At 28.2% G+C, this 9,576-nt stretch overlaps 1 protein-coding gene across 4 annotated transcripts in view; it reads left to right on the top strand.

Annotated features, from left to right (window-relative positions):
* Nucleotides 1-9,576, top strand: part of LOC117166936 (catenin alpha) — a 28,818-nt gene continuing 19,242 nt past the window's right edge. For all 4 annotated transcript variants that reach the window (XM_033351408.1, XM_033351407.1, XM_033351406.1 and 1 more), the window contains exons 1-3: nucleotides 1-150; nucleotides 818-1,160; nucleotides 4,509-5,238. In XM_033351408.1, the coding sequence (XP_033207299.1) occupies nucleotides 844-1,160; nucleotides 4,509-5,238 (1,047 nt within the window). In that variant the 5' untranslated portion in view covers nucleotides 1-150; nucleotides 818-843. The remainder of the gene's footprint in view (nucleotides 151-817; nucleotides 1,161-4,508; nucleotides 5,239-9,576) is intronic.

Raw genomic sequence — 9,576 nt, 5'->3', positions numbered from 1 at the left:
GAATGAAAGATTGTTTGTGACAATTAGTTTGACACAAGTTTTGTGGCATTTTTGTGTGATTTGTGCGCGAACTTCGCGAGAATACTATCGCGAGAGAAGTGCGAGTAGGATCTGGATATCATAAATCGTATTTCTTCTGATTTCATGAAGGTAAGAGCAAAATTGGAGCACAATATATACGTGCAAGCACAAACTCATTAGCACTCCCACAAGAATGGCAGTCAGTTTTCACTGTCCGTCAATTCTCTAAAAAAAACTCTTCTACATTCCCTTGTACTGTGATATCGATCGGTTCATCTTCGTCAAGAAATATGCGGTCGAAACTGTCTATGGAATTTTTACGGCTGAAGTTGTAGATAAACCTTCTAACGATGACTCATGCCAAGAAAAATGTTAATCTTGAGCCTCTGGTTTGAGGTACTCAACATTTTCATATTTTTCATATTTTTTGAGATTATTCAACTAGAGTATGTCACTGGTGATGGTTTAGTTTGCATTTTTTAATTTGGAAGAAATGTTTCGGTATAGCGTTTATGTCGAAAACATGATTAATGATTCATCGGCCTGGAATGTTAGTTATTAGTCACTAATAAGATAATTTAGTTTTTTGAATATCAGTATCCAGATTTCAGCAAGCTTTAATCAACTACTTGTATTACGATCAGAAATAAAACTACTTAAATTATCTTTGATCTAAATTCTGTTAATAAATAGGTCAACCTTTGACTTTCTATGCCCTTAATCCTGCATTTTTTAACTTTGAGGTAATCGAGATTTGAAATAGAACAGGCATATAAAAGTAATTTTAATGTTTCAGAATACTTTCGTCTAACGCACGTGAAAATGTCAGACCAATTTGGGCCGATAACCCTGAAATGGGATCCCAAAAATCTGGAGATTCGCACAATGTCTGTGGAAAAGACTTTGGAACCTTTGGTTCTGCAAGTGACCACTTTGGTGAATACAAAAGGTCCTAGTAAAAAGAAGAAAGGAAAATCGAAAAGAGCTAGTGCTCTGGTGGGAACAGTTGAGAAAGCCACTGCAAATTTTATCGAAAAAGGAGAACAGATTGCTTATGAAAATCCAGACATTACAGCCGAAATGTTGAGTGCAGTCGAGGAAGTCAGAAAGTCCGGTGGTTTGATGAGTATTGCTGCCCGGTATGTTTATTTTTATATTGAATATTATCGTAATTGAGGGGCTGATAGCAAAAGCGGGTTAAAAAAATGTTCAGAGCAAAAATGAGTTAATAAAGTTCCGGGCAAACACGAGTGTAAAAACAAGAAAAAGGAAGATTATCTCTTATATTATAATATAACGAAAACTATAAAATATTCACATTGCCATTTGAAAAAAGACACAATTTTCCCTAAAAAAACTGATATCCAAAAAAAGACATGAATTTTCAATTTCAAAAATTGAATATTTAAATAGTCAGTTAAGACAATTTCCAGCCTAAGAATACGAATGTTGAACAAACTAATTAAATTAACAACCAAGACAATCAAATTTTAAAGTCAAAAATAGTAATTTTCAACAAGTTGTTAAATGTTCAACCAAGAAAGACTTTACAGTCAGTAAGGAAAAAAATTCATACAAAATGTGCAATTTTCAAAGTCAAAAATACGAATTTTCTGCGAAACAGTTGAGTTTTCAACGCAAAAAAAATTATTTTATTGTTTTAAATGAAAAAATTCTCAGCGAAATACATGAACAATGTCACAACTAGTGACATTTTCAACTAAAATAGATACATTATCAAACAAAAATTTGAATAGTTGATTTTTTAACTAAAAAAAAAAAAAAATCAACTAAAAAAAAGGTTTCTGAACTGTATTTGTGCATTATCAAGCAAAAAGTTTATTTTTAGCAAAGTAGTTACCCTTTGTACTAAGTAATGCAATTTAAACCAAAAAATATGAATTCTTAACGAAAAATGTAATATTGCATATTTCAACCAAAAAAGAGTTTAATTTTTAACCCAGAAAAGTTGAATCGACAAAAGATGCATTTTTAAATCATAAATATGAATGAATTGAATTTTCATGCCAAATAGACGAATTTTGTACAAAATAGTTACATTTGCAACCAAGAAAGACTTTACAGTTAATAAAGAAAAAAATGCATCCAATATATTTAATTTTCAAATACAAAAAGACGAATTTTCTACAAAACAGTTGGGTTTTCAACGGAAAAATCGAATATCTTATTCAAAAAGACCAATTTTGACAAAATACATTAATTTTCAACTAAAAATATAACATTTTATACAAAAAGTGAATAGTTTAACATTCAAATAAAAAGATGCAATTTTGTCTAATGAGACTACTCTTCTACGAAAAGGACGAATTTTTAACTATTACATGAATTTATAAACAAATATTAATATTCTCAATTAAAATAGATACATTATCAAAACAAAATTAGAGTACTTAAATGTTCATTTAAAAAATATTAATTTTCAACTAAAAAGAAAAGTTTTCTGAACTGCAGTTGTGAATTTTTAAGCGAAATAACTAATTTCTAGCTTTGAACTAAGTAATTTAATTTTTTTTTAAAATTAATTCTCAACGACACATGTAATAGTTCAAATTTCCACAAAAAAGATTCTAATTTTGAACTAAAAACAGTTGAATCCAACCCAAGAAGATTAATTTTAAACCAAACAGTTGTATTTTTAGCAAAAAAAGATGAATTTTTACAACAAAAGATGCATTTTTTAATCTTAAAGATGATCTTTCACCTAAGAAAGATTTTTCTGTCAATAAATGAAAAAATGTGTCATCCGAAATGTTGAATTTTCATGCCAAAAAGACGAATTTTCCACAAAACAGTTATATTTTCATCTAAGAACGACTTTACCGGCAATACAAAAAATTCATCCAAAATATTCAATTTTCAAAGACAAAAAGACGAATTTTTTTACAGAACAGTTGAGTTTTCAGTGGAAAAATCTAATATCTTACCCAAAAAGAAAAATTTTCAACAAAAAAAAAGCAAATTTCTATCAAAAAAATAAATAATCTAACTTTTAACCAAACGGATGAAATTTTATCTGATGAGACTAATTTTCTACGAAAAAGACGATTTTTTAACTAATACATGAATTTTAAACCAAATATTGGCATTTTCAACTAAAATATATACATTATCAAAATAAAATTAGAATAGTTAAATTTTCAGTTAAAAAATATTAAATTTCAACTAAAAGGAAAAGGTTTCTGAACTGCAGTAGCAAATTATTCAGCAAAAGAATTCATTTCTAGCAAAGTATTTACACTTTGAACTAAGTAGTTTGTTATTTTTTAAATTAATTCTTAACGACACGTGTAATAGTTGAAATGTCAACGAAAAAAGATTTTAATTTTCAACCAAATAGTTGCATTTTCTGTCAATAAAGGTGAATTTTGACAACATAAGATGCATTTTTAAATCATAAAGACGAATTTTCAGCCAAGAAAGATTTTTCTGCCAATAAACTGGAAAAGTGTCATCCGAAATGTTGAATTTTAATGACAAAAAGACGATTTTTCTACACAACCGTTGAATTTTCAACCAAACATTTGAATTTAAAACCAAGAAGAGTTACTTTTTTTTTTAAACAAAATTGTTGTGTTTTCAACAGAATAATAAATTAACCTCAAGATGAATTCACAAGCAAAAAATACCTACCGCTTGTTAAGGTAATTGTCGTTCCAAAAGTTTTTTGCAATTGAATTTTTCCTGACCGTCGCTTCTTACCAATTTTTGAAAAAACGATTGCATTTAATAAATGCCGGCTTATTTTTTCCGGGAAACATTCTCTACAACTCTACTATTTCCAATTTTTAAAATAAGTGAATAATCTTAAAATATAATTATATGTTTAAAAATGTTTCTTAAAAAAAATTGTTCTAACGATTTAGTTTCATAGAAGCTGTAGAAAAAATGACTTTCAAAATTGGAAACAGTAGAGTTTTAGAGAATTTTTTTCCGGAGAAAATAAGTCGTCATTGCTTAAGCTGCAATCTTTTTTCAAAAATTGGTAAGAAGCGATGGTCAAAAAAAATTCAGTTGAAAAACACTTGGTTAAAATTAATGTTTTCTTTTCTGAATTTTAACATTTTTCATACAAAATAATTTTTTTTTTTTTAATTTGGATTGACGTCAGTTATAATATTCTGAATCTTAAAATCAAAGAAAAACTATTTCTTACAGATATCTGACGTTTGGCACAACTACCTTAAAACACTTTCTTTTCTAAATCCAATATTATTAAGGTTCCATGTTTATTTATTTAACAGAATATATTTGTATATCAATTTCCCAACTACATACAATTTTATGAAGATTTTGTACGATGGATAATGTTATTACAAAAATAGTTGAAGTTTCAGCCTAAAAAGATGACTTGAAAATAACAGTTGACATTCATTGACTTTTTAGAAATACCAGACCTGTAGCAACCATGCTATCCCTTACAAATCCTAATTTAAGATACGATCTGACACTATTCCTCCTTTCTACAGAGAATTTTCAGACGACCCATGCTCGTCCCTGAAACGTGGAAACATGGTTCGAGCCGCAAGGAATTTGCTGTCCTCAGTAACACGTTTGTTAATCCTAGCCGACATGGTCGATGTCCATTTGCTTCTGAAGTCGCTCCACGTAGTCGAAGAAGACTTGAAGAAGCTACAAAACGCATCATCTCAGGGAGAACTGCTCGAAAATATTAAACAGTTTGGTAGGAATGCAACGGAACTGATGAACCAGGCTGCAAAGCGACAACAGGAATTGAAAGATCCTCAGCTTCGAGATGATCTAGCAGCCGCTAGGGCTGTTCTTAAAAAGCATTCCACAATGCTTCTCACAGCTTCCAAAGTCTACGTTCGACATCCAGAACTCGCAGCTGCTAAAGCAAATCGAGACTACGTTATGAAACAAGTTTGTGAGGCCGTGAACACGATCAATGATGTAGCTCAAGGCAAAACCAGCAACGGTCAGCATCCTTACGATGGACCTGGGGAATTGGCAGCTGCTTTGGACGAGTTTGACGAGAGGATGGTCATGTCTCCTCTCTCGTATAACGAAGTTCGGACTCGTCCAAGTCTTGAAGAAAGATTGGAAAGTATTATCAGTGGAGCTGCTCTCATGGCAGACTCCTCTTGTACCCGGGACGAGCGCAGGGAACGCATTGTTGCTGAATGCAATGCCGTGAGACAGGCTCTTCAGGATCTATTGAGCGAATATATGAACAATGTGAGTTTAATTCTTTACACTGTTTTCCGTTTGATGACTATTTTAATGGTTTATTGAGGCAGGTTATACCGCAGTAGATTTAACTACACTGCCGGTAGAATTTTTGGGTTTATTTTCTTTGACCGTTTGAATATTCATACTTCATTTCAAAGACTGATATCTGTGCAGGAACTGAATCATCGTAAAATCACAAAATCAAGAGCAAATTCTTCTCTTTAAATCCATATTAAGAGCATGATTAAATATTATTTACAGGCCTCTCACTCACCACACTACTGACACTAATTTACACCTTTTTCTTTAACAATGACACTATATTTGACTATCATTGAGAAAAAAATTACACTGAAGACACTACTTTCTCACAATTTTCGGATGATGTGACTATTTCTTTACTTTTTCTTAAAAAATACTCTTGAGCTTCTTCTCTGATTGGCTAAAAATGTTCTCAAAGGCTGATTTAGGGGTCGTCCAAAATTTGGAGGCCAAAAAGATGAGCTTTTAATAAAACAGCTGAATTTGCAATCAGATAGTTAACTTTTCAGCCAAAAAGATTAACTATCAAATTGTATACATTTTCAACAAGACAGTTGAACTTTCTAACAAATTATTTAATTTTCAAGCAAGGCAAACGAATTCTCTACCAAACAGTTGAATTTTCAACCTGAAAATACTAATTTTCACCAAACAGTGTATTAGTTGATACTTCAACGAAAAAAGGTATATATTTTAAATTAAAAACTGTTGAATACAGTTACAGTTTTAAACAAACAAAAGTAATTTTCTACCAAAAAATACACATTGTTAACAAAATACATATAGTTTCTACCAAATATTCGGATTTAAACCCAAGAGGATTAACATGAATTTTCGGCATGAATGCTGAACCAAATAGTTGAATTCCTTACTAAAAAATATAAAGGTCGCAGCATGATCAACTAAATAAATTTTTTTTACAAAAGTTATAAATTTTTTTTGAAAAATCAAATTTTCTCGAAAACAGCTTTACTGATCATGATGGTTAAAATATATGTTATCGAGGGTACCAAGGGGATTCCGAAAAAATTCAAGAACCCAAATTCTGTTTACAATAAGGAGATAAATAAAAAAAAAATTTTTTAGCTAGTTCTTTTAGAACACCAGCTATTTTCCCCCTTGCTCACATTCAAGGCTACAAAATATTTTTTTTTGCGGAAATGATCACAGCATTACTTCATAGTTTAAAAAAATAAATCTACTTGTCCTCGTTCATGTATACAATTGCATGAGAATGAGGGGCCAACCTAATTTTTAGTACAGAACGCAATAAGTTATATGCAATGGTGTAATAAAAACTAGATGAAATTAGATTTGTTTGAAAATTAGCGTTTAAAAAAAAAGTAATTTTCTTAACTTTTTTACAGCTGAAAAAGTATTTATAAATAAACTAGGCATTTTTATAAACAACACAGATTGCTAAAAGCTTAAGAGCTTGCTTCAGTTAAAAATTCATTATTGAACAACTCTTCATTTCTCCACTTTGAAATTTTTACAGTACATTCTGAAATGCATTAGAAATATTAATCCACAAAAAAGTACAAAAAATTAGGTCCTTTTTTGCAATCTCTATTTATAAAAATGCTTAATTTATTTATGAAAATTCAATGGAGCTATTTTTCAGTATACTTCATTTTGATGTTCAATTTGTTTATAAATACTTTTCCAATTATAAAAATTTTAAGACGATTACTTTTTTTTAACGCGATACTTTTCAAAAATTAATTTCTTAGAAATTTTGCATATTAAAATGGAAAATAATACGTACTAAATATCAGTAAAGCAGTTAAAATCATTAATTTTTAAACAAGAAGAGGCAAATTTTCAACAAAATAGTTGATTTTTAAAACAAAGAGATGAATTTTATATTAATAGTAGATATTTAAACAACAAAAGATTTAAATTTGTAATAAAAAACAATTAAATGCATTTTTTAAAACGAATTATTAAGAAAATACTTCAATCCTCGATTAAAACAGAATTGTTTTAACGATAAAATTGATTTTCTACCAAACAATACAAATTTTAAAACAAGTACATATATTTTAGATCTAAGAAGATCTATCTCTAGACCAATTTTCTACAAAACTTTTTACTTTTGTACCAAATAGTTTTTTTATACCAAATTGTAAAAGAATCATTTTTTGTTAATTAAACAAAACTTTCAACTAAATTGATAAATTTTCAACTAAAAAAATTATTTCTATAAAGTAGTTTAACTTTCAACCAAGAAGTTAAATTTGTAATCTAAAAAAAATGAATTTTTAACGAAAAATGTTTATCTAAACAATTGTATTTTTAACAAAAAAAATTATTTTCTTGCAAAAAAGAATTTTTAACAAAATACATAAATTTTCAACCAAATCGTTAAATTTTCACTTTAAAAAGATAATTTTTAACAAACAAATTTCAACTATAATTATAAATCTTCAACCAAAAAAGATTTTAATTCAAAATAAAAAACAGTCGCACTTAACCAAAAAATTGATTTTCTTCCAAAAAAGAAGAATTTTCAACAAAATACATATATTTTTAATCAAATTGTTTAATTTTCGAGCCGGAAATTTGAATTTTTTGCAACATTGAAATTAATTTTTAATACTTGAAAAATTTTAATATTTTGTCAGTATTGTTGAAAAAATATTCCAATAGTGGCACTATTTGTTCACTGTCACATGTGTACCCGAACATAATCCAACTGAAAAAAAAAGAAAAATTAATTTAAAATATTGTGAATTTATCGATTTCCCCTAAGCTTTGGATTTTACGACACTTTTTCCATTTTTAAAACAAAAATATTTCAAATTTAAACCGTTTTAATTTGTACCTGACAGTTAGTGGTTGGGCATTTTAATGTTAAAAACGCCCGAAATCGAATAATTTCAAATCTGATTATTAAAAAGCAAGCAAATTCATATTACAATCGTACTGTTTCAAAATATTTCGAAATTTCAGCCTTAATTGTCGATATATTATAAATTGAATATCATTAAAAAAATTAATTGTATATCAAACCGAAAGAGTTTTAAAATCATCAATTTGATTTAGTCACAGCCAAGAGCATAAAATTTCAAATTGGAAGCGTTCAAAATTAAAAAAGCTTAGAATTAAACAATTAAAAAATAAATAGGTTCAAAATTTAGCAATATTTTAATAAAAAATGCTAAATAAAACAATTTCTCTTTCATTGATATCAAAATGTTCAAAGTTTTCTGTTTTGAAAGTAGTACAAATTAAAAATCCTTCCTAATTAGTAAGAATTCAAATAGAAAAGATTTAACTAGGAAAAAAAAAAATTAGAAATTAAGCAGAAGAAAATGGACATTTTTCAATTTTACAAGAACTTAGATTCTCTTACAAACAAAAAATAGAACCTGGAAATCATTTTAATTTTAAAAAACCTGTCAATGAACTAATTTTTGTAATTCGAACATCCAAAGTTTAAAATGCGTGCGAATTATACATTTATTTTATTTGTAATTAACGTAAATCGATGAGTTAAATATTTTAGACCTGGATCAATCCTTTCATTGAAAAATAATTAAGATATACGCGTTCGTAAAATTGGTTTAAAGTATTTAAAGATTCCTGGAAATTAAAAAGAATTTCAAAAATAAATGTATCGTGTTTAGAGAAAATTGATTAATTTTACTGGTTTAGTGAAGTAGGAATTAATTTTGAAAGATATTCTTCCTATCTTTGCGAGTACTTCAAATCAGAGTTTAATTAGTGGCATTTTATATGATTATTCCTATTTAATGATATTTTTCTCTTTCTCTAAAAGTGTAATTATCCCTGAAAAAACGTGCAAGACCTGGAATTTGGAAACCAAAATTCTGTAGCAACTCTGTTATAAGAAATTGAATTAAAAAGTTGTTTTTTTTGTTGTTGCAAAATTTGATCAAATGATAATAAAATAAAAAATAGCAGTTCTATATAAGTTTAGAACGCCAGAACAAACTACTTTGTGCAATTTTAATATGTCTTAATTCTTTAAAAAATGGAATGGGTATACAAATTAAATTCATGTTTGCCAATATAATTTACAAGTCCGTGGGATTTTATACTAGAAAGAAGAAAATTCAAGTTTCTACATATTGTTTCTTATTTTATGTTTTTTTCTATACGTATTGCGTTTGATCTTACTTTCGGCGGATTTCACTGACTCCCATTTTTTCTAGTCTATGAAAATAGAAGAGATTTACAAAAAAAATACTAAAAGCTCAAACCGAGGCTTGCATGCACGTCTTTAATGTTTTTATTAAGTGTAGTAAATCTACTGCGGTATGACGTACCTCATAA

The sequence above is a fragment of the Belonocnema kinseyi genome, chromosome 2 (assembly GCF_010883055.1).
Source record: "Belonocnema kinseyi isolate 2016_QV_RU_SX_M_011 chromosome 2, B_treatae_v1, whole genome shotgun sequence".
NCBI classification, from domain to species: domain Eukaryota; kingdom Metazoa; phylum Arthropoda; class Insecta; order Hymenoptera; family Cynipidae; genus Belonocnema; species Belonocnema kinseyi.
Note: the sequence above shows the minus strand (reverse complement) of the source record. Positions and strands in the feature narration are given on the sequence as shown.